The sequence below is a fragment of the Zophobas morio genome, unplaced genomic scaffold (genome assembly GCF_036711695.1).
Source record: "Zophobas morio isolate AGI-343-1 ecotype UQ-CSIRO unplaced genomic scaffold, CSIRO_AGI_Zmor_V1 ptg000019l, whole genome shotgun sequence".
NCBI classification, from domain to species: Eukaryota; Metazoa; Arthropoda; class Insecta; order Coleoptera; family Tenebrionidae; genus Zophobas; species Zophobas morio.
In genome coordinates, this window is record NW_026972124.1 from 760,853 (window position 1) to 786,981 (window position 26,129).

At 35.3% G+C, this 26,129-nt stretch overlaps 4 protein-coding genes across 7 annotated transcripts; 2 read left to right on the top strand and 2 right to left on the bottom strand.

The window, feature by feature from the left end:
• Positions 1-8,100: 8,100 nt before the first annotated feature.
• On the bottom strand, positions 8,101-11,494 carry LOC135131139 (uncharacterized). 4 transcript variants are annotated; one of them, XM_064058713.1, is made up of 8 exons: positions 11,232-11,494; positions 10,818-11,173; positions 10,657-10,758; positions 10,279-10,605; positions 9,576-10,137; positions 9,035-9,175; positions 8,413-8,938; positions 8,101-8,356 (listed from the first exon to the last, which is right to left on the bottom strand). In XM_064058713.1, the coding sequence occupies exons 1-5, from the start codon at positions 11,237-11,239 to the stop codon at positions 9,830-9,832; spliced, it is 1,101 nt and encodes a 366-aa protein (XP_063914783.1). In that variant the 5' UTR covers positions 11,240-11,494; the 3' UTR covers positions 8,101-8,356; positions 8,413-8,938; positions 9,035-9,175; positions 9,576-9,829. The 4 variants fall into 4 exon arrangements, with proteins under 4 accessions (XP_063914783.1, XP_063914785.1, XP_063914784.1 ...); XM_064058715.1 differs by having other exon boundaries at positions 9,035-9,187; XM_064058714.1 differs by having other exon boundaries at positions 9,035-9,162; positions 9,540-10,137.
• Positions 11,495-11,613: 119 nt separating this feature from the next.
• LOC135131140 (uncharacterized) lies at positions 11,614-14,034 on the top strand. The gene is made up of 4 exons (XM_064058716.1): positions 11,614-11,983; positions 12,039-12,538; positions 12,600-12,733; positions 12,787-14,034. The coding sequence occupies exons 2-4, from the start codon at positions 12,247-12,249 to the stop codon at positions 13,279-13,281; spliced, it is 921 nt and encodes a 306-aa protein (XP_063914786.1). The 5' UTR covers positions 11,614-11,983; positions 12,039-12,246; the 3' UTR covers positions 13,282-14,034.
• A 3,400-nt stretch (positions 14,035-17,434) lies between these two features.
• On the bottom strand, positions 17,435-22,667 carry LOC135131257 (protein unc-50 homolog). Its single transcript, XM_064058918.1, has 8 exons — positions 21,494-22,667; positions 21,381-21,446; positions 21,211-21,331; positions 21,025-21,161; positions 19,237-20,976; positions 18,729-18,905; positions 18,446-18,648; positions 17,435-18,387 (listed from the first exon to the last, which is right to left on the bottom strand). The coding sequence occupies exons 1-5, from the start codon at positions 21,678-21,680 to the stop codon at positions 20,738-20,740; spliced, it is 750 nt and encodes a 249-aa protein (XP_063914988.1). The 5' UTR covers positions 21,681-22,667; the 3' UTR covers positions 17,435-18,387; positions 18,446-18,648; positions 18,729-18,905; positions 19,237-20,737.
• A 604-nt stretch (positions 22,668-23,271) lies between these two features.
• LOC135131165 (putative nuclease HARBI1) lies at positions 23,272-23,860 on the top strand. Its single transcript, XM_064058747.1, has 2 exons — positions 23,272-23,346; positions 23,399-23,860. Exons 1-2 carry the CDS (start codon positions 23,272-23,274, stop codon positions 23,858-23,860), a joined length of 537 nt encoding a protein of 178 aa, XP_063914817.1.
• Positions 23,861-26,129: the final 2,269 nt, after the last annotated feature.

Genomic DNA, 26,129 nt, shown 5'->3' on the forward strand with positions numbered 1-26,129 from the left:
TAGAAGCAAAGTTCCAGATCAGCAAAATTACAAAGGAGGAGACACGTTTCAACCATGTGCTCACCATATTACCACCCGACGTAGCAGCCGAAGTATCCGACGTCATCTTGAAGCCACACGACACGGAGCCTTACACATGTCTCAAACAAGCCATCGTCAGTCGCACCTGCATCACCGAGACGCAGCGACTAAAGCAGTTGTTAGGTGGCCAGGAGTTGGGTTCTAGGAAACCCTCACAGCTGTTGAGACACATGCAGTCCCTAATACAAAATACGCCCTACGTAAATGCCACAGCGTTGCGAGAATTATTTATTCAACAGATGCCGGTATCCATTCAACCGATCCTCGTGTCGCTTACACAAGTCGAAATCGACAAGGTGGCAGAAGTGGCCGACAAAATACTTGAGTCCACCCCGTCGGCAGCGGTGGCGGAAGCACGAGCAAGGTCTCCGCAACCAGGTCCATCACGCTCGAGCGACGTCGACATGATGCAGATGATGTCAAGAATCCTGGAAAAAATGGACAATCTGATGCAACGGCTCGAAGGGGAAAGCAAAAAGCGAACTCGAAGTCGAAGCAGAAGCAGAGAGGACCAGCAGTGCTGGTATCATCGAAAATTTGGGGAGAAAGCCAATAAGTGCACACGTCCATGCAGCTTTCAAAAAAACGGGCACGAGGGCCGCACGTAAGGGCAGCTGCGGTGGCCCGGCAAGCGTCCCGACGCCTGTTTATTGTCGACAAAGCTTCAAAGACACACTTTCTCGTCGACACAGGCGCCGATATCAGCATTCTGCCCGCCAAATTCAAACACAAGTGCGCCCGTGAACCCACCTCGTTGCGACTACAGTCAGCCGATGGTTCGGAAATCCGCGTTTTTGGTCAAATAACCGTCACACTAAACCTTGGACTTCGTCGCGAATTCAAGTGGACCTTTATAGTCGCCGAGGTAACGAACGCAATAATCGGCGCAGATTTTCTCGAACATTATGGCTTGTGCGTGGACATAAAAAACAAAAAAATAAGTGACTCGCGCACATCGCTCTCGGTCGAAGGGTGTTTGAAGCGCGCTCACGAACACGGGATCCACGCAGTCTTCGAAGGTGCGAGTGCAACATATAAACAGATGCTGCAAAAGTACCCAGAGGTCACCCGAACTACAACAACACCACGCGAAACGAAACACGACGTGGTTCACCACATTCCAACTCGGGGACCCCCAGCCCACTGTAGACCCCGAAGACTGCCGCCTGACAAGCTGCGAATCGCCAAAGAAGAATTTCGGCGCATGAGGGAAAATGGCATCATACAGCCGTCCTCCTCACCTTGGGCCAGCCCTTTGCATATGGTCCCCAAAAACAATGGCACATGGCGTCTATGCGGGGACTATCGCGGTCTTAACGCAGTCACAATCCCCGACCGCTATCCAGTGCCGCACATCCAAGACTTCGCCGCCAATTTAAAGGGCAAGACAATTTTCTCCTCATTGGACCTATTAACCGCATATTTTCAGATACCTGTAAATCCAAGCGATAGACCAAAGACAGCTGTCACAACACCATTCGGACTCTTCGAATTCCTGCGGATGCCATATGGGTTAAAAAATGCTGGACAAACATTCCAGAGATTTGTAGACCAAGCATTGTACGGACTCGACTTCGCCTACGCCTATATAGACGACATACTTGTTGCCAGTACGTCAGAACAAGAACATGTCCAACATGTGGAGGAAGTGCTCCGACGTCTGCACAAACATGGCATAGTCATCAATCCAGGAAAATGCAAGTTTGGCGTACCTGAGCTAGCATTCCTTGGCGTCAAGGTTTCAAACAAAGGCCTGGAACCGCTCCCAGAGAAAGTCAGCGCAATAAGAACTTTCCCAAAACCAAAAACTTCAAAAGACTTGCAGAGGTTTTTGGGAATGCTAAACTATTACCGCAGATGGATCAATGGCGCAGCAAATACCCAAGCACCCCTGAACAACCTTCTTCAAGGGTGTTCACGTAAAAACGCCGAGTTACGTTGGAACCAGGAAGCTGAGAGAGCTTTCGAAAAATGTAAGTCGGATCTAGCTAACATAACAACACTAACATTCCCCGATCCCACACTGCCACTCAGTTTAGCAGTAGATGCTTCAGCTGAGGCCATCGGAGGAGTGTTACAGCAGTTGGAAGAATCGTCTCAAAAGCCCCTCGCATTTTTCTCATCGAAATTGACAGCCGCTGAAAGGAAGTACAGCGCCTATGACAGGGAGCTCCTAGCGATCTATAAAAGCGTGATACATTTTAAACACTTTCTAGAAGGTAGACACTTTGTAATCTATACCGATCACAAACCACTCACGTACGCCTTCCAACAAAAACCTGAAAAATGCTCGCCTAGACAGTGTCGACACCTGGACTTAATCTCACAGTTCACCACCGATATCAGACACATTCACGGCTCGAACAATATTCCAGCCGACGCACTATCAAGAATCAGCGCAATTACACGTTCAGAGTTCTCTCTCGCACAACTAGCTAAAGCACAAAAGGAAGACACAGAATTGCAAGAGCTAAAAAAGCAGAGCAAGTTCGCGTTCATCACCATTACAGCACCTGTCATAGACGAACCACTCTGGTATGAATCCAACCACGGCAACAGACTCTACGTTCCAAAAACGTTCCGAAGACACATTTTCGACACCATCCACCAAGTAGCACACCCCGGAGTGAAATCCTCCACTAAACAGATTTCGAAGAAATATTTCTGGCCCTCCATGCGGAAAAACATAGCAACATGGGTAAGAGAATGCCTAAAATGTCAGAAGGCCAAAGTGCACAAACACACCCATGCACCAGTTGGCACGTTCGCAAACCCGGATGCCAGATTTTCCCATGTGCACTTGGATATTGTAGGGCCACTACCCTCAGCAAATGGGAAGGAGTACTTGCTAACCCTAATTGATAGATTCACACGATGGCCAGAGGCAACGCCGATTCAAGATATTACAGCTGAAACATGCGCTAAAGCATTTGTCAACACATGGATTTGTCGTTTCGGAACACCAGCCAAAATAACTACAGATAGAGGTACCCAATTCCAGTCATCACTGTTTTCATCCCTGACACAGATGCTAGACACACACCACATTAAAACCACAGCCTACCACCCACCGAGTAATGGTCTAGTTGAACGTTTCCATCGGTCACTGAAGACATCTCTCATGTGCCACGATAGCAAGTGGACTGACGCCCTACCTCTAGTCTTATTAGGCCTAAGAACAACGCTAAAAGAAGACATCAATACATCTGCAGCCGACTTAGTTTACGGTACGTCTCTCCGGCTTCCAGGCGACATGTTTGAGGCAGCAACGTCGAACCCACAGACACTGCCCCCGCTGACAAACCAGTTCGTGGAGCAGTTGAAAGCCCGAATGCAGTGCCTAAAATACCCAGCAGCACGGCACCACAACAAGCCCTACGTCCATATGCCAAACAACTTGCAGCAATCAGAGTTTGTGTTTGTGAGAGTGGATCTCATACGGAAACCACTTCAGCCCCCATATGAAGGTCCTTTCAAAGTGCTGGAACGCCACGACAAGTTTTTCACCTTGCTAATTAAGGGTAGGGCTGCAAACGTATCCGTTGATAGGTTAAAACCCGCATACGTCGAAAGAATGACAGATTTCACTCCATGCACGAGTACCAACCGTACCGCCAACCCACCAGATGAAGTCCCTAGTGACGATTCCAATTCTGGCGCCGAGACAGTCGCGCCCAACCAACAAGCACGAAGCGAGCAGACCGCCCGATCAGGGAGACGCGTCAGATTTCCGTCGCGCTACAAAGATTTCGTCCAATTTCACTAAAATGTAATGCTTATAACTCATTGTACATAAATAATAGTAAAAACTTTCTAATCGCTCGAGTGTTCGCAACCCTCTCACTGGGGAAGGAGTGATGTGGCGCCATCTATGTAGACCTGACCGCGGCGTTTCCCCCCACGAGAGGGCTAGTGAGAATTAGTACTTCTGAGAGTCTCGCTCTGACGTGAACACTGCTTTGTATTTTCTCTTGTGTGAACCTTTGTGAATAAATTGTTAATTGTTGGGGATTGAGAGTCATTGAGTCCTGACCAACATAAACCCCACAAGATAAGTGTACTCATACGGAATCTCAAAGAATTATCAGAGGAACCTGGTGTACAAACGAAGTAAGAAAAGCAATTGAAAAAGGATACAAAATAATAACTATTGATGAAGTTTGGCATTTTGAACAAAAATTGAGTTATTTGTTTAAAGGATATGTAAAAGCATTTATGAAAATAAAGTTAGAGACAAGTGAATGGAGAAATGATTTTGAATCAGAAGAAGAATATAGAAAAGCCGTAAAAGAGAATCTAGGTATTGAATTGGGTAAAATAGAAAATAATCCTGGAAAGAGAGCTGTTGCAAAAATCTGTTTAAATTCCTTATGGGGTAAATTTGGTCAAAGACAAAATATGGGGGCAACAGAGTATGTTACAGATATTAAGAGATTTTATGAGATCTTATTAGACGACAGACTTGATAATATACATATCAATGAATTAAACGAAAATATGTTACAAATTGATTACAAGTATAAAGGTTGCTATCTAGAAAATGATTTCAATACTAATATATTTATAGCTGCTTTTACAACTGCAAATGCTAGACTAAGATTGTACGAAATGTTAGACATATTAGGAGAAAGTGTAATATATTATGATACAGATAGCATTGTATATATAGATAATGGTAAAAACACTGTTAAAACAGGTTGTCTATTGGGAGATTGGACCGATGAATTAGGTAAGGACGTATGGATTGCTGATTGGGTATCAACAGGTCCAAAAAGTTATTGTTATAAAACTAATACAGGTAAAGTTGTTTGCAAAATTAAAGGATTTACATTAAACTATGAAACGTCCGAAAAGATTAATTCCGATAGCATGAATAATAGTTTAGGACACAAAGACAGTAAAAATCAGTACACAATATAATCGAATTACCAGAGATACTAAAACTAAAGAACTTTTAAATAAAGTAGAAACAACGGAATTTGGTTTTGTTTATGACAAGAGAGTTATTCTAAAAAACTTTGATACAATACCCTTTGGATATTAATTAGACAAAAAAAAATTACAGTATGTAGAATGCAGAGTGATGCAACTTAATATTTCTCTCCTTAAAAAACATTATTAAAAATACTTCGGTTATATGGTATATAGATGAAGAAGTTGAATTATTGCGAAAAATTACGAGTTGCTGTTATTTTAATCACAAAGTTATCTCCAGAAGAAGTGAAAGAACGTGTGCATAAATTTTTAAAATCTGTTTAAAATTGTTGTTTTTGTTCTCTTAGATAAAGAAATGGGATATTGTTGTACTTTTTTAAAAACAAAGCGATTTATTAGGAATGTGAGTTATTAATCAACATAAAAGCCGCTCGATTTAATTTTACGGTATGCAGCATATGCAACCATTTATACATACAACTGCGCGCGCGTGTAGTCTTGTCCCATGGACACATTTGATGTTTACCCATGATATAATAATTCTCTAGGTATGATACTCGTGCGGCTCAAAATGAAACCAGTTCGCGCAGTGACGTCACTCGGTGAGTAGAACTATTGGGATTTCAACACAAAAGCACGAAGAATCGCTAATATTTTTTATTTTTATTGTTATAATTTATTTTATATTTAAAAAAATGTGTTGTACAACCTCTATATTATAATATAATAATTGTAATGCTGCATTAAACAACCTGAAAACTAAATTTACGTGAATTATCTGAATTAAATTGTAAAAACGAATTTAACGGAGTTTGATACGTATTTCTATTGTGTGCATCAAATTAAAATTTCGCGTTTAATTTTATTTTTCGTGTACTCAATAGAAAAGTGCGGCTTTAATTTGAAGATAATTATAAAAAAAGTGCTATTTTTCTCGTTAGTAGCGCACAGGTTATCTGAAAATGCCAAGATCTTCAGAATTATCCATTTTTTGCTTTTTTAGGTTTTTATTTGATATCATGAACAGACTTGTTGTTATGGTAATTATGTACATTTAACGTGAACATAATTATCTTAAATATAAATCTACTTTAGAAATTCTGTTCTAATCTTTCAAAAACTGAGTACAAGAAAAAGTAACCACTAAAAATAAGTACAATGTACTATTGAACTGTAACCTACATGTTAATTAACAATTTTTCGATGATTTGTCTTGGAGTGAAAATTGTTTTCATAGCTTGATTTTCTTTTGAAAGTTCGTCGTTTAGTTTTTTAAGATAAGCAATTTTTGCTTCTAGATCTTCTGTCTGTATATCTTGATCTGTACTTGTATGTACTACGTAAAAAACATAATTAAATATACAAATAATCGTTTCCCTTGAGAAAGAAATATACATCATGCAAAAAAAACCGTGCAAACATAAAAGTAATTGTGCAAAAAAAAAGAATCCTTGAGTAAATACAATAAATGTTCAATATACCCAACAGATTTACTTGTAGATTCTGTTTTATCATCCGAAATAGCATTTGCTTCATTAGTTTAAGTGCTATAAAATAAATGAAAATATAAAATAATTGCTAAAAAAAGAGTACTACAAGATGTTCTTTGGGAACTTTTTGTTTTAATTGAATTTGTTTGATTTATATCAATATTCAAGTAAAATAACCTACTTAATTTCTGAGATTTCATCCCTAGAACAAATGTCTTTAACTAACTTGGCTGATCTCCAAATTTTAGTTTTTTTTTTTTTTTTCCTTTTTTAGGAAGATAATTTAGAAGTTCGTGTTGCAAATTTCGCTCGAAATCGTCTTCACTAAAATGCTGTGAACACACTCTTGCATTTTTTACTATAAATGAGTCCGTACGACAAGAAATAACCCATACTTGTCCCTTGGAAACGAATAAAATTGTATGTCTTTTTGAAAATGTCTTGATTGTTTATCGCTATTACACCCAAAAACGCCACAACGCATCGTTGTAACTTTATCAAATTATTAAAACATAACGTGCAGCCACTAAACCTTCTGAAAAATACGTGGAAGACAGAAAAACGTTGCAGAATACGCGCGAAATGCCTGTGTTTACTCACCCAGTGACGTCACTCCCCCACTCCGTACGTGCGCAATATCATACCTAGTATTTATTGTATCATGATGTTTACCTGATGTTTACAGTTTGAGAGAATAGGAGGATACATTAATTTCAACACCCATGCGGACCAATTACACAGAAGAGGCGGGGTCTTCCAATGGCGCGTAATTTAAATTTAAAATTAATCTTGTACAGTGGGTTTTTTTTACGGATGCATTATAGGGATTGACATGCCGTATACTTTGAGTCGTGTTAATGGTTTTTCTGCTGCAAGTACACGCTTAGTTCACATTATTTTTTACAAATTCTGATAATTTTTAGAGCCACAGATAGTCCAATTAAAAATTAAAATAATTCCATCATTTTAATCACTTTACCTGATATCTAATATTTTTGAAGACGTGTCCCCTGACTTTTACATACAAATAAAAAACGTCCATTTATACAACTCAAGCAAAGGTTTAAATGGTTACGGTATGTCATTATCATTTTATTGTGACATTCTTTGGTGACAATGAAGTATAAAACATTAAAAATCGGAATAATTTTTTTTAACTTTTTGGACTTCAAAAACTGTCATAACGTGTAAAAATAATGTAAAGTAAGCGTATATCAATCAGAGTTTGGAAACTCGCAGTAGAAAAACCATTAAAACGAGATGAAGTTTACACCATGTAAATCCATGCATTCGTTAAATAACGCACTGTATAAAATTGGAACGTAAATGAAATTTAAAACTCGGAAAATGCTTCAGACGACAATAAAATAATACACATATAAATTGTGCAATATATTTATTAAAAAAAAAAACAACACAAATCACTTGAGAAATATATTGGTTACAAATTACAAACCAACAAGCTCTAGTCAACACCAGTAACACCCATAAAAAACACTAACAAATTTATATACTAACTACATTTTTAAAGAATCCATCATACAGTAATAACTATAAATTTTATTTCAAGAATATGTACAAGAAAACAACTAAATTTATAAAAGCAGTTTTATTTGCAATCTACCACCAGACTAGCTACTGCCCCCACCAATAATTTTCTCACAAATTTTACCATTTTATTTTCTATTTGGATAATACGTCTGTTTTTCTATTTTCCTCTTCTTATTAAGTACTTCAGTCGTCTCTGCACCCTCCAGGTTATTCTTAAAATTCCTAAACATGTTCATAAACTTTTCAAAAGACCCCTTATCTAATTTCATCGTATAATTAACCACTTCATCTAGCTCAATCTATAAAAAAAATCAATTTTACTAATCATACTTCAAAACACAATTCTTTAATGCACCTTTTTTTGTCTTTCAAAATCAATTGGATTATTTCCTTCACTCATTTGTTCTTCTAAAAATAAATTTAAGTCATCCTGGTATTTGTTTTTGGTATATTCATTAGCATTTGAAGGCTCTCCTGTACCTGTATTTACAGTATCTAAAACAGATCCATGCACTCTCCTTTCATACAGAACGACCGCATGTATATGCTTGCATACAGCAGTTTTCACACTAAATTCTGGACATTCACACTTATATCTATGGAAACATACTTTACATTCATTGCAATACATACTTCGACAATCTTTATCACAAATTAAATTATAAGACACGCAATAAAAATGTTTACCTGTTGATGATTTTACCCTGAACTTACCAAACTCAATTGTGTCTACACAATTTGTCATATTTTCCGCCTTCTTATGTGCTTCTGCTGTTACTTTATGTTGATAATTATTGGCATTTGGTCTTTCAGTGTTCAAAATTTTTTTCCACATTTTTTCGTTTACTAGTTCTTCTAACATGTCTAATAATTTTTCAATTCTGGAAATATAATAGTTTTATATAGCTATTAATATTATAGTTATATAAATTACTATATTTTATGTAATTCACTAAAACATTAATAATTATTTTTACCTGATATTACGGTTCCCCTTCATTTTATTATGTTTCAATACTTTATTTAGGGATTCTATGGCCATATTCGTGTTAATTCCAACATTAATCCTAAAACAGTGAGCCCACATCATGATCCTATCTTCATTCTGAAAGTAGTTCCTGAAAGTAATAATTAGAGCTGTGCGGTTGAAATTTAAACGCTGCGAATTGACCCCCACTCCGGCAGGCCATAGGCTTGCAACCGACGTTAAGTATCGCGAAGAAAATTACGCGAAAAATAATGTTAACGGCATGTCAGTTCATGATTTTAAAATCCATATTCACGAAATAAGAGTAATCATAATTTTAATAATGTTCAGGTGTCCGTCTCGCTGACAATAAAACTATTTGTGTGAATTATCAAAAATAATCCACAACTGAAAAGCGAGAAGCAAGCAAGGCAAGGCTGTGTAGCGATCGGCACTGTGGGCCGATAGTGGGGGTAAATAAATTTCAACCGCACAGCTCTAGTAATAATAATTACACCCTTTTCCTATTTGAAATGGTATAAAAATTATACTTTTTTAAATAATTTAAAAAAGAAAATTCATTTTCCTCCATTAGATGGTTGAAATAATTTTCCTTAAGTTCTATAAACTTTTCGACTTTGGTCTCTTTTAAAATGTTTCGCATCTCTTTTTTCATTTTGAGTCTATTTTCTTGTTTCTTTAACTTTGATCGTCCTTGAATGTTCCAATTCTTAATAACATGCCAGCTACATAGTAGTCGTCGTGGTTTTCTTTCAGTCTTCATTATGTCAATCCATGCATTATACTATTTTGGATCATCATCACTCATCACATATTCAGCTTCAATAATGTGACCTAATTTTTCCTTTAACGCTGCAAAAAAAACTTTCTGAATTAATGTATCCAATCTATTAGAAACTAAAAAGGCCACTGGGAAACCCATATTATCTTCATCTCTTATTAGAATTGTTGTTAACTCATAATTCATTCTGTTGGTTCCATGTGTTCCATCAATACAAATTATTCGTTTAAAATCTTTCAATTTCTTCTCCATTATCTCATTCATATATCCAACTGCAAAATCTGTATCTAATAGGTCAGGGTGACTTTCACCTGAAACATATTAATTCCACCACCATTCTTTCACCAGTTACCCTATAAATATCTACTTCTAAAAACTTAACCCACTACTATTACAATTTTACTAATATTTCATGCAAAAAAGCTAAGTAATTTATATGAATGTTTAGTTACCTTTTCTCTTAAATAAAAATGCATAATTTTTCCCATCTTTATTCCACTCTTCAATTTTCAAAGCTGTAGCCACCATGTCATCTGCATTTCGTCTTTTATTCACATTAAATTTCCTTATCAAATATTCTAAATCCCCTCTTGTTATTAAATTTTTTCGTTCCAATTGGTTTTCATTGATTTTTCGTGCATCCTGTAGTATTCTTTCATTTGTTACTCCTGCATGCAACTGTTCCACTAATATCATTTGATCTTCTTTCGTTAACCTTTTTGTTCTTAATTCATTTTGATGTCCAACATGTGTTTCAACAAATTTTACATTCACCATACCTAAAAATGTTTGCACCATAACTACCATTAATTTGAAGTCATAAAAGTTACCATTTCCACAGATTCTAACGACTATCCTTGATGGACATATTCCTGAAATTCGAATAGTGCCCCCAGTCTTCATTCCCCTCTTCGTACATCTACTATGGAAGCCTAAATTCACATCATTGTAACAGTTATTATCCATTTTATAATTACGTTAAACAACGCACCATAAGAGTCACTTCGGTTACAATTGTAATAGATTAATTGGTCACCATTTGACGTTTTTTTACTTCTAGCACATGCATAATCTACTTCTCTATTTTCCTTCGATCTCCACAATTGAAATTCTTCCATATTTCTAAAACTCATGTCAAATTCTTTAATACTTACTTTGTGTATTTCTGTTAAATGATTAATTAGCATTTCCTGGTTTACTAGAGTTTCCTGTTCTATGGGGCATAAAGGGCAACGAATGTGTTTCGATTTTTTTTCTTCGATCATTATATTGTGCATTGTCTTCATGTGCCGGTTTTTTGTCGAAACGCTGCTAAATGTCTTGTGACATGCATTACAAGTTGGTGGACTTACATAAAAATATTCAATACTTAATAAATAATTATACAACGTAACCTCAAACATACCTTTCCATTTTTCAATTAACTATTGAACAGTGAACTAATAAATTGATAGCAGCGAGAAAATTAAAGCAATAATAATTGCTGATTTTTTAACAGCTTCACTATTTACACTTAAATTGCGTTCGCAAAAATCTAGAGAACAGTGACTTTTACGGACAAATGTTTTCCCGCTTAAAACGCTGAACCACCGCTGAACTCTGCACGAGTGCACGCTCTGCAGCACAAACTACCCCCTCTGCATGAAGGGAGAAACACGTAACAAGAGTTCGAGCGTTTTCCGTTTTGTATTTGGCGCGCTAAAGTGCTCTGCCTTTTATTGGACTCTGTAAAGCGGATTGCCCATTGGTCCGCATGGGTGTTGAAATTAATGTATGCTGAGAATAGGTAGTTTTTATTTTAGATAAAATGAATATGAAAAACAGGATAAGCAATTTTCGCCAGTTTGCCCGTGAACGTCGAAATATAAAGTTCAGAAAAGCGAAAATGTCCTCCTACGTGGTAACATATAAACAGGGAGAGTCCCCTCAGATAGAAGCTGTTAAGGTTACCCTAAAAACCGATACTGTGCTGTTCTATTATTCTAACGGTGAACGTTTGTCGTTTTTGGAAGATAGTGACATACAAACTTTTGACGATACAGTGCCTGGGGAAGTCACCCTATTTCTTCATGGGCAACCAAACACACGATTAGTATTCATAGAGCAAGTCCAAGTAGATGCATTTATTGAAGCCCTCAAGCGAGTATTAGCCTTCAGGTGAGAAAGTACATATACATAGCTATAATCTTATGTTTTGTTCATTCATTAATAGTAATCGCCCAAGCCCCGAGTCGGGAAGATCAACTTTATCCTCAGCTTCATCATAATAATTGTGTTTTAAAGACAAGTGATACGCCCTCTGACGGCGTATTGCGTACTAACAGACACGTGCGTCTTGGTGGGATACCAAGTTAGTGACGTTTCACGGTGTGGAGTGTTTGAGTGTTATTTTCGGAAAAATAAATCAAACGGAGGCCAATATGGATTGTATTTTGAAAGACATTAATAAAAGAAGATCCACTAGTAAGTCCAATGTTAATTGTTGCGTATATGGTTGCAATGCAGTTATGAAGAAAAACCCTGAACTATTGTATCACCGATTTCCCACTGTGGATCAAACGATGTTATATACAGATGCTTTTGGAAATAAAGTTCGGGTTAAAAGACGTGTTCTCTGGGTGAAGAATATAAAAATGGGTAAACCTGTACGTTCGAATACAAGAGTGTGTTCTAGGCATTTTACAGAAGAAGATTATATCACCCCAAATGAATGTAAGAAATGAAGTTAGGAAATGTTAATACATACTTAATACCTACATGAACTTTCAAACAGGTTGTTTTGCTAGGAGGGTTTTAAAAACAACTGCCATACCAACTCAGAATTTGCCAAAAGCAGGAGAAAGAGATATTGAACACATGATGAAGCAAAAGGAGAACAGGTTGAAGCGATTAAACCATCGTAGACAAGTAAGTTTAACAATACAAAAAACGTTTAGTACAGATCTTTTTTAAAATTCCAGATCCAAGAGGAATTAGTTGAAAATGAGACCACCATGAGAACACGGAGAGACAATCTTGAAGTAACAGCTGAGTTAGAAGCTGCGGCAACTCTTATGCAGTTCAGTGTTGCATCATCATCACATTCACAAGAAGTACTCGAAGAATTGAATCAATCTTCCAGTTTTAATCAAACAATCAGTGAAAAATGTGTCAGTGCAAGTACCCAAACTGAAATCACAAACAATGCATTCTCAAAATGTGTTGTTAATCAAAGCACACAAGTACAAATGTCCTGGTTTTCTGTTGTTAGTCTTATTCGAACTGAAAAAGTTTTGAAAATTTTGACTGGGCTTCCATCATTTGAATTTTTGGATCAGCTGGCAAATTCGTATTTAATTGTCAAAAAGGATTCCCGTGTAAAACGTTTATCAATTAAAGAACGTATTTTGTTGACCTTTATGAAATGTAAATTGGATTTGACATACTCAGCTTTATGTGTTTTTTTTATGATATAAGTGTACCAACATGTAAGACTTTTTTTTTTGAAACTGTTGGGGTTTTATCAGATATTTTAAAATTGTTCATTTATTTGCCCTCAAAGGAAAATATCTTACAAAATATACCTATTTGTTTTAAAAATTACCAAACAGTACGAATTGTCTTAGATTGCACTGAAATACCTGTACAAACCCCCAAAAAGTTATGTTGTCGGATAAAGTTATATTCGCATTATAAAAAGCATCATACTTTGAAATATATGACCGCTGTTACTCCGTCTGGATTTATATGTTATGTAAGCCCTTCTTATGGGGGGAGGGCATCAGATAAAAGTATTTTTGAACAGTCAAAATTATTAGACCAATTAGAACCCTATGTAGACCAAATCATGGTCGATAAGGGTTTTTTAATCGACAAGGTATGTGATGAATATGGTATTAAATTGGTAAGGCCAGCATTCTTAAAAAAACAAAAACAATTTGCAAAGTCTGTGGCGTTAAGCTCTAGGGATATAGCTTCCGCTCGCGTACATATTGAGCGTGTAAACGCGAGAATTAAAGTGTTCAAGATATTCAAAAATACTTTACCGTTACATTTAGTCTCCATTGTAGATTCTTTATTTATAATTATATGTGGAGTCGTTAATTTAAGTAAACCAATTTTGAGGGATAATTTATTTTTAACAAGCTGAAATTTATTTAAATAGGAGTATTATATGTAGGTATGCATTTTGTTTTATATTGTACGAAATAAAATAATAATGTAATATACTATGAATTTTTATTCTTTTTTTTAAGACCACACTATTTATTGCACAAATGATGTAACATATTACAAATTAGTTTTACGGAACTATTTTCGACGATCGTTTTGGCGAAATCGGGATCAAATGGGATTGTTATATATATATTGTTTCAACATATAGTGGAAGATCAACTTTATCCTCAACTTCATCATAATAAATGAATTTTTCAATTAGTTTCAACATATATTGTTTCAACATAGTGTATTAACTTAAAAAAAATGTATGTTTGAATAAAAAATAAGTACCTTCAACTTTTAACTTTTTTAAAAACAAGGGAAAGTCTGAAAAATATTAATTTTAAAATATACTTGAAAAGGTAAAATCTCTAATTTTGCGTGTTTTTGAAAGGGAAATTCGCTTCGCTCATGAGGATTTTGTTCGAAATTTGTTTGAAAGAAACCGTATTCATTTTTTGTTCTGAAGTAGCCCAACAGAAAAAACGGTAAAAAGACGAATTTTAAGAGTTTTTAAATGGTAACTTTTCTTGGCCGAAACCGTATTCACGTTTGATAAAACAAGATATATTTCTTAAAATTCGCTTCGCTCATGAGGACTTTGTCCGAATTTTGACTTTTAAAAAAGGGTGACTTCGAAAACTATGGCAAATTCTTTAAAAATTTTAACTTTTTACAAGTTACTTTGAAATCCAGGCTAAAAGCATTAAAAATGTGTTGTGTTCTGAGGGGGCCTACTAGTACAAAATTCAAAACAGGGTAAAATCTTTGAAAACAAGGTAAAATTCCTAATTTTAAATGTTTTTAAAAGGGAAATTTGTTTGTACGCAACCGTATTTACGTTTGATAAAACAGGATATATTTCTTAAAATTCGCTTCGCTCATGAGGACTTTGTCCGAATTTTGACTTTTTTAAAAAGGGTTACGTTTGGAAAAACCGGTCAAATTCTTTAAAAATTTTAACTTTTCAAAAGTTATCTTGAAAACCAGGCTGAAATCATTAAAAATGTGTTGTGTTCTGAAGTACAACAGAAAAACAGGGTAAAAAGACGAATTTTAAGTGTTTTTACAAGGGGAATTTGTTTGGGCCAAACTGTATTCTTGTTTGAAAAAACGGTGTATTTTCCTTGAAATGTTGACTTTTTTGAAAAGGGTGATTTTGAAAAACCGAGCAAATTCTTTAAATAAATTTTTAACTTTTTACAAGTTACTTTGAAATCCAGGCTAAAAGCATTAAAAATGTATTGTGTTCTGAGGGGGCCTACTAGTACAAAATTCAAAACAGGGTAAAATCTTTGAAAACCAGGTAAAATTCCTAATTTTAAATGTTTTTAGATTGGAAAACTTTATCAATTGAAGGAATTTATAAACACGGAGATGTTTTTACTCTTCTAATAGGATCATAAATAATTACATCTTAAAGTATCATTATTATCTTATTTTATTTATTTTTACATGCTCTAATATTCTGACGATTGGACGAAACCGTATTCATTTTTGTGCTGAAGTGCCCCCAACAGAATAACAGGGTTAAAAGACGAATTTTTAGTGTTTTTACAAGGGGAATTTGTTTGGGCCAAACTGTATTCTTGTTTGAAAAAACGGTGTATTTTCCTTGAAATGTTGACTTTTTTGAAAAAGGGCGAGTTCGAAAACTCTTGCAAATTCTTTAAAAAATTTAACTTTTTACAAGTTACTTTGAAATCCAGGCTAAAAGCATTAAAAATGTATTGTGTTCTGAGGGGGCCTTATTAGTAGTGAGTATTTCTAAAGTAAATTTTAAAATGTCATTAATTCAAAGAATACTACTTTGAAATTTTGTCTAAAAATCTAGCTGGCTTGTGTAAAAAATTAAGCCGGATTCATAAACCACAAGTTAGAATATGTTATTAACCCCCGACGCAAAAAGAGGGAGATATATCTGACCCCTTTGCCTCTCTGTGTGTCTGTCTATGACACTGTAGCTCCCAAACGAATGGACCGATTTCAATGCGGTTTCTTTTATTTGAAAACTGGTTTCATCGGGATAGCTATGTTTGATGATAATCACATTAGTCATTTTTAAGTATAAAGCCTTTGTCAGTGATACCGTAGCTTCCAAAGGGATGAACCGATGTCAATGCGTTTTTTTTTTATTTGAAAGTTGAATTATTCTGGATGGTTCTTAGCTATATTTAATGATAATCACTTCAGTCATTTCAGGATCATCAGGTCATAAGTCATAACCCCATAACATAGTTAGTAGAGAAATCAGCTCGGTTAGCGCGAAGGTGGGGGAATGTCGTCAAATTCAGACTTCTTAAGCATTATTTTTTTTGTGTCGGGGGTTTTTAAGAATGACCACTTGTTTTATAAAATTTACGTAACAATTAAGTACTACTATGCAAAATTTTGAGATGACGTAATCAAATTACTGGTGGGGATGAGCAGACAAATTTTGATGAACGTTTTTATCTACACGATATTCCTAAAATGCATATAAAATTTTTAGAAAGATCGGTTCAGTAGTTTCAGAGGCTTATCTGTCTAATCAAGTCGGCTCGACGATTAACAGAGTGACCGAAAAGGGAGACTTATTTTTTCATACTCTAGTGGCAAGTAGATTTTCACACTACTTTTCCTTACAAAATCGCAATTCCGGTATTATTCCCCGATCGTGATGCGATAAACAAGCACGGTTAAATTGTAGATGTTTTTACCCAACGAACACCAAACGTAACGATCCCTAATTCCCTACCGTGGCGTCATCTAAATACATATCTGAAATCGTCCGACATGGTCCGACCCATGATACAAGAAAACAAGGTATGCTATTGCGCACATCTGCGTGACGTCACCCGGTTACATATGACCGCTAAATTTAAACTTCAGCGAACGCAAAGGTCGACGAGCAAAGTATGTAATTATTAGGTGTAAATTAAGAACTTTAAGTGTACGATAAACGTGTTATCCTTAAAAAAGTATTAAATACATAATATGTTGTTTAAAGTTTTGTTTTTATTGGAATACATCATATTTTTGAATGTGTAGAATTTTATTTAGCCTAATGTGTAAGTTTCACTACATTTATTTACAACACTTTTCATTAAAAAGAGCGTTATAAGCATTGTTCTACACCGACAGGTTAGTATTAATATTATTATAACCATAGAAGCTCTGTTCGTTCTTTTGGCGGCAAATCGTGTTTGTAAAAACAGGTGTATTTTGCAGTGCTTTGAATTTCAAACTTTGAGTTTGTACCGAAAATGGCGAAATGTGCAGTGCTTGAATGTTCAAGTTCATATATAAAGTGTAAAGACAATAAAAACATTCACTTCTTTAGGTTTCCGAAAGAAAAATCCATTTGTGAAGAATGGGTAAAATTTTGCAACAGAAGTGATGTCATTAATATTAAAAATGGTGAGACAAATGTTCATGTATTATAATTTATTAAAACAAAACCTATACCAACAAAAAACAGTTACAACATAATATATTTTACCTTTCAGCTCGTATGTGTTCGTTGCATTTTGCTGCTCAGTGCTTTTATAAGTCTCTACAACACAGGCTTTTGGAGTACAGCCCTAAATGCAGGCGAAGGTTAATGCCTAATGCCATCCCGACAAAAAATGGATTTAACAAAAGTAAGTTGTCGCCAAGCCCGAAAGGCTGCACGCAGATACAACACATAGTTGAAACAGCATCGCCAACAAACTATAAAATTCAGACAATGAGTTCTCACATTATATCACCAAAACGGTGTGGAAGGAATTTATTTGGCGATGATGTTAAGCCCTTGCAAGAAGTAGCAACGTTTGACTGGCAAGCAAAGTATGAGCAATTGGAACAAAAATATAATGATTTGCTTACAAAGACTCAACTGACAGAAATGAAAAATATGGAACTAAATGAACAATTAGAAAAAACATCATCTGATACAAAAGTAGTACAGGCTTTGTCAAACATTTTTACAAAGTCTCAAATAAAAGCTTTAATTAGCCAAAAACGAGTGAGGTGGACAACTGAAGATATTTCGGCTGCAATTTCACTTCGCAGTATTAGCCCCAAAGCGTACAGATATTTGAGACAACAATGTAAATATCCACTTCCTGCACTGAGTACATTACGCAAATGGGCCTGCTCGTTTACCATAAACCCAGGGGTTTTAAACGATGTTTTGATTTTAATGAACGACAAGGCTCGCTCACTGTCAGAGCTTGAACGCATCACGATACTATCATTTGATGAAATGTACATCAGGGATCAGATCTGCCTTGATAAAACTCTTGAGCAAGCGTTGGGTCCTCACAGAGCCGCACAAGTGATTATGTGTCGTGGATTGTTTTCGCCATGGAAGCAGCCAATTTATTATAACTTTGACACACCTATAAAAAAAGAAATATTATTGAACATTGTCAGTCAACTTTATGAATGCCAATATACCGTCGTAGCAATTGTTAGTGATATGGGGTCAGGAAATATGGCACTGTGGAAACAGCTCCAAATAAATATAGACAGTGTTTGGTTTCCACATCCATCTGATTCAGAAAAGTTAATTTTTGTTTTCGCTGACATTCCACATCTGCTAAAATTATTGCGAAATCATTTTCTTGACCAAGGTTTTGAAATTAATGGAGAAATCATCACTAAAACATATGTTGAATCATTATTGAAAACGTCACAATCATCTGATTTAAAAATTGCACATAAAATTACTCAGTATCACCTTGATGTTAAAGGCAGTCAGAGGCAGAAGGTCAAACCTGCTGCACAACTCTTTTCAAATACCGTTGCAAAAGCCATACAGTGGTGTGGCGATAACAAAATAATTGATGGGAACTACTCAGAAACATCGAAATTTATTCAACTTGTCAATGACTGGTTCGACATTTTCAACACCTACCTAAAATTTTCACCATCAGGAGTAAGTGCTTATGGCATTGAACTTGACAAGCAAAATTTAGTAATAAATATGATGACAGAGACAATGAAAAATGTTCGAGCCATCGGAAAGTCAACATTATTACCATTTCAAAAAGGTGTCATCATCAGTAACAAATCATTACAAGCGTTGTTTGAGTATATGAGTAAATTCTACAATATCAGTTACATTTTAACCCGACGTTTAAATCAAGATGTACTCGAAAATTTTTTTTCATTGATTCGGGGAATGGGAGGCAGTAATGATCATCCCAACCCCATTGATTTTAAATATCGGTTGAGGTGGTACATACTGGGTAGACACTCCTCAGCTGCCATATCCATAAATAAGAACTGTGAGAAAGATGATGATGAATCATTGCTTACTCCCTTGGAAGAGAAAGAAATTTGTCTAACGGAATCTCTTTTCTCATCAATAATCGACACCAAATGTGTTCTTCCAAGCAATGAAGATAGCCACTTGGTCAAATTGCAGTTTGTTGATACTAATACTCATCATTTTTCTGAAGTCGAAGTCGAAGTTGATGTAGAAGACAATAAAATTTCAACAGAAGGACTTCGATATGTGGCGGGGTATGTTGCCCATCGTTTTCGTCACAAATATCCCCACCTTGGAACACCAGCAGAAAATGTACCACACTCTTTTGAAGCAGATTGGATTCAATTTCTCTCCAGGGGAAATTTACTGCAGCCCTCCAGTGACCTTCTGCATGCGGCGGAATTATTGGAAACACTATTCTTGACCTTCCATGGAACTCAAATCAACAAGCAACCATATATAATTAAATATCTAGTACAACAGTTAAAGCGTCACTTACCAGAAAATATGTTAGCAGACGAAGTTTACCATTGTTTAGTTCGCACAAGAACGTTTATTCGAATTCGCGAATTAAATAAAAGATCATTTTATGCTAACTTAAAACGGCAAAATAAAAGAAAAATCAAGAAAATCTGTGGAAAATAACAAAACGTATCTGCAAATCTGCAAACAGGTTAATGTTTTGACTTTTGACATCATCAACACATCACTGACAGCTGCTGCATCAAGGTCTTGTGACGTCAGTTGGTTGTGCTCAGAAAATGCACAAACTCGTCCACCGGAGTAGCATACCTAAAGTCTTTGTATCATGGTCCGACCTTTCTCCCCCTTCCTTTCATCACTGTTGCACTGTTGCTTTGGTTGCTTAAGTCCTGTGTTTTGGTCATCTATGGTTTTTAATCCTTGTATTCCGTGAACCAGGAATATTAAACATTTATTAGTGTTTCTACCACATACCGTTTGTCCACTCTATCGTGCCTTTTTTGGCTTCATTCCGTTTGACAATTTATGACGGTTTGCAGAAAATGAATAAGTTAGTTTTCACGTTATTGGAAAAAAATAATAATAATGTTATTTTTTAGGTTATGTTCTCGTAAACCAAAGGCAAATACTGATACCAGTTATTATGTCAAAGGTTTTAAAATTAATTATGATACAGTGAGCTCAAAGTCGGACTCTACATGTAATGTACAAACCATGAATGACACTCTTGAGAAAAGAAGTATTCATAGAAACAACCTGCCACAAATTAAATTTAAAACATCACAATCTCGCTTAAGTGGGGATGCAATTGCTGAACGATGTCGAATTTCATACTCTTGTAACAACAATCTAATATCCATTGAAGGTCATCCATTACGCAAAAAATGAAAATCGTCCACAAACTTTATATTACAGCAATATGTATAAAAACTAACAAACGAATAAATATTTCACTTTAAGAGACTAGATACAAACTATGATTCAAATATATATTAAACAACTCTATGTTTATAAAAATTCATTAAAGCATGTGTTATATTTAGTCCAGTAACTAAACTAATTATATAAAAAACTACAACTATGGGTACTGGTGTGAGGATTAAATTAGTTCGGTTCAGTATTTGCAATGAACTATAACCTAAAAATGTTATAAACATGTAATACAACACTGCCACCAGCCAGAAGGTATTTCCTAGCAATCTCGATATAAACCATTCATGACTTATCAGACCTGCAAGGTACACGTTTATTTATATGGTAAACAATTAGGGAAACTTACCATTGTAAAAGAATAGCTGGAAAAAATGTAGCAAAATTAATGGTGGGAAGAAGGCATTCAGATGAACATCAAAAGAATAGCCCCATTCTACATCTTGTACTTCAGTACTTGGTCTAAAGTATTTGTTCAGCACATACCTAAAAATACCAACTAAAATCATCTGTGGTTACTCGAATTATAATTTACCAAAACAATGTAGCAGTTATCACTCCAACGCCAATACAATCAACAAAAATTACGTACAAAAGAAAATTAATAAATTGCCAAAATCTAAGTTTTAATACAATAGCAAAACCAACTGATGTAACTAAAATCGAAAATTATCGTTGCAATAGACAAACTGGGGCAACACTTACTGCACAGCCACGCTGCAAACAAAACAAGAAATGCTGGATCATCTCTCGCAAACTGCGATTTCGTTTCTGCAAGTTCTCCATTATTTTCAGTTTACGTTAACAATCCAACTTACGTTTTCTATAACGGCAATTTTTGTAAATTTTTTGAGGTGCGATAAACAAATACAACATTTGCCAAAATGCGAATTCGAAGTCCATTTGGTCGAACTTTAACATTCTTCTTAAATACTTGTATCGTTTAGTAGCCGCCGAGATACAATCACGCTGCGTTGAAGGTGGAGGTAGAGAATTAACACTCATTTTCTTTATAACAATTAAAACATAACCTCAAAATATAGTTACTGTTTTGTTATATTTTATGTATATTAACTCTGTTCAGCAGTCACAAATGTCAACATTTGATGTCGAAATGATTATGAAATATCAGTTTTGGGCACAATTTTGTTATATATTCTATTGACGTTTAATGACAGTCTAATTACACGGACAACATAGACCACGGCCGTATATAACAGGTCTGCGAACTCCGAGTTTAAAATGGTCTTTTTTCGAAGAGATCCCAGAAGGCCACGGGAGCTTAAAGTTCCTAGCGCCGTCTACTGGATACTATGATGAAACTGTCCACAATAATGAATGAAATTTGCGTAAAAATGTCCTTGAATGCAAGTTGTCATAAATGTCAGCTTTATAGGTTAGGTTTTGTGACATCTTTTTGAAAGATGAGGGGAAATATACGTCAAATGTCATGTCAAACGTCAGTCGATAGCGCAAATAGTACAAGTAACTACCACATGGTGGCGGTCATCTTAAGCTCCCACAACCTACTACGATACCAGTTTTTAAGCGCCCGTTTTATGAAAATTTATGAATGGAGTTGAAACACCTTACTTATACCACCGTGACATAGACGCTGCTGACGCCACCATGTAACGACTGGTACACTCACACCACGAGGTGTACAATCCAATAAAACCCACAGAAAACTACACTCTACACCACGGCCATATAAAGCGAATTTTCGCGACTAACTTTCTGTAACTGAAAAGTATGATACTGGTAACATCCCCACCTAATGACAATGACGTAATCAACATACTGCGACGATTATCACGAAAATAATGTAATATGATTGACTGTCAAGAAGTGTGACAAGAACGTAAGAAAATATAACCTTGCAATTTGCAAAAACTGTGCAGCATTAAAGTTTTGGTGGAAAATGGAGCCACTCAGCGTAATTAATTTATGTGAACAGTACTTTTTTGATGCTGATGAACTTCTGTTGTGTAACTGGATTCTCAATAAAACAAATGCCACAAATTTGTATATAAAATTACGTGAAACCTATTACAAAGGGCCGATTGAAGAAGATTGGTTAAGAAATTACCATGACATCATGTTTTTTCGTTTTTTTCGAATACAAAAGTCAACGTTTTTAAACTTATTAAATGTTGTTCTGGAAAATGACAACCATAAGTTAATGAGGAAAAAATATCACGGGGGTAATTTACCAATACCACCTGAGAAGGCTTTGCTTACGTTTTTAACACATATGGCAACCCAAGAAAGTTTATTGTCAATTGGGCAAAGATTTGGAATTGTTCCATCAACTGCAATGAATATAGTGAATGCTTTGCTTTATATTATGTTAAAAATAAAGAAGAAATACATATTTTGGCCTCGAACTGATGAAGAGGTAGAACATGTAATAAACGGTTTTACTCATTATCCAAGTAAATTTTTAAATTGTTTGATATTTCAAAATGATTCATGTTCATGTTTTTCTTTAGATGTTTTGGGTGCTATTGATGGTAGCCAGATAGATATAAAAGTCGTGCCACATACTCAACATGACAGTTATGTTAATAGATATCTTAGACATTCTATTAATGCCATGGTGATATCTACTGCTGAAAAAATTTTGACTTACGTTTTTATTGGATTCCCAGGATCGGCACATGATTCCAGAGTAATTTATATTTTTGAAATTATGGAAGTTGAACCTCAAGTGTAACTTATAGGTCTTTTCGAACTCAACATTTGTCCAAAACATTGCAACACATGGTTCGCAGTTCTATTTTCCTAATGAAGAATGTCATATATTAGGAGATAGTGCATTTCCATTAAAAATGTGGATGATGACACCCTATAAGCGTAGACCAGCTTTAAATAGAATTGAAAGACAGCACAACTATCATTTGAGTGCTGATCGTGTTGTGGTCGAACATATTTTTGCCCGCATTAAAGGTCGATTTAGGAGAGTAATATTCATTAACACCTACTCCATTAGCAAAGCTATTGAAATAACCACTGCTGCATGCGTTTTACATAATTTTTGCTACATGAATAAAGATCAGTGGGAAGATGAGCTCTATGAAGATGTTAACGTACAAGAGTTCATTGCAGAAGACAATGATGAAGAAACTCGAAGAGCACAACTCAAAAGGAACCAAATAGCTAGAGAATTATTAAACAATGTATAATATATATTATAGAAAATAAGAAAAGATAGATACAATATGTATTAAAAACAACAAAACATAAATTCTAACGAAGGAAATAACATTGTCTTTAAAATCGTTTCTGTTTTAATTTTCATCAACTTGTGACATTAATTAGTGTTAAAACTTGTTTTAATAAGTTGACCTTCTGTTGACGAACACATTTTTTTTCACAAATTAATATAAAATTGCACCATCAACACTCAATCAGTCTCAGAACGCAAATTAATTTATTAGGCGGCAAAGAAAATAACCTAACAAAACTTGAAACACATTAGACCCATTTGACAGATCTACATTTGGTTACCGCGAGATACATGCAACGTTAGGCCGTTAGTGCCAGTATGTTCATGGTAAGGTCGATATGACGTCACAACACCTTCTCCTCTGATACCTTTCCAAAGCGAAAATGTTAATGTTACACGTAATAAGATACCGTAACTTACTTAGTTAGTCGCGAAAATTCGCTTATAGATATAACAGGTCTGCGAACTCCCATTTAAAATGGTCTTTTTTAGAAGAGATCCCAGGAGGCCACGGGAGCTTAAAGTTCCTAGCGCCGTCTACTGGACACTATGATGAAACTGTTCACAAAGGTCGTGCAATAATGAATGAAATTTGCGTAAAAATGTCCTTGGGTGCAAGTTGTCGAAAATGTCAGCTTTATAGGTTCGGTTTTGTGACGTCTTTTTGAAAGATGAGGGGAAATATACGTCAAATGTCATGTCAAACATCAGTCGATAGTGCAAATTAGTGTTGGGCGATTACGAATGATATAATCGAGATATCTCGATTATACCCGAATAATCGATCATTCGATTATCGTTTAGAAATCATTCGTTTATTCGTTTCGTTTTTCGTTTCGATTGCGCACGAGTACACGAACCGATTACGATTCGAGATTTCGAAATAATTCATTCGGATTCAGGCAACTAACCGTAGAAAATAATCGAAATCATTAGTAAATTTCATTTGTTAGGATGGTGGTAGTGTGTTACAAGTGTGACTGAATATAACTAACTACATAATAGTAAATATAATAATTTACAAACATATTGGGCCGTATGATTTCCCTTTTGTTAAGCCAATCGGTTTCTAAAATTTTGATTACAGTGAGTGAGAAAAGAATACGATAAAAGCATATATCAGAGAAAAAAAAATAACGAACGTCTCTAAATATTAATTGAGAGAAAATAATACGGACCACTGACAGTGAAACTATTTTCAATCAATAAATAAATCGTAATTGAATGTTCGATTCAGATTTCGTCAAGCCACGCATGCGCACTGGACATTGATCGAATTTTCGAGTGATTATTCGATTATTTTAAACGATTATTTCGATTCATTCGATTAGTGAAATATGTCGATTATGCCCAACACTAGTGCAAATAGCACAATTAACTGCCACATGGTGGCGGTCATCTTAAGCTCCCACTAGAGACCCTAAATAAGATATTTAGGGTCTCTAGCTCCCACAACCTAGAAGTAATTTCACCACTAAATGGTACAGGGGCGGGGCTTAAGTTGCGCGACTTGTAGCCGGGCCATCAGTGGCGTAACATCGATGCATTGAGAAGGGAGGCTCGGCTGAGTTGTACTTCTTTCAAAAACAATTAAAAAAGAGCAATTTCTACAAAAGAATACAGACAACCATTTAATAAAAATAAATTAATTTGTTTGTTAAAAAAATAGACTTCCGTAACGAATAAATTATGATAATCTATCACACAAAATTTGGTATTTTTAATTATTAAACGAGTTTATAATGTGAGGGATTGTAGCATGAGTAAAAAATTTCACGAACCCCTCATTATAAACCAGTATCATATACTATTTTATAGCCGACTAGTCTTAAATCAACAGTTAAATCTTTAGATAAAAGCGGGGTTAAAACTCTGAGAATAAGCAACCTATGACTATAATTATATGGTTTTTAATTTTCTGGCACAATTTATCGATACCGTAAAGTTGGATTATAATAAGGATTAACGTTCTGTCTTTAACATCGAAGTAATAATCACAGTTCATATTCTAGCCTAATTGTCGTTTATAACTAGAGCTTCGACTGCACCGTAATTTAACAGTTATTATTGCTCACTAAAAATTACCTTTTTACTTCTTTTACTTACTTTTTTATTCAACTCATACATCAAATACAGCACTAATAATAGTTTAAATTCTTTTTCTATAATGTCAACGCTAATAAAATAGAAAAGTGATATTTTTATTAACCGCAATAATATTTTAA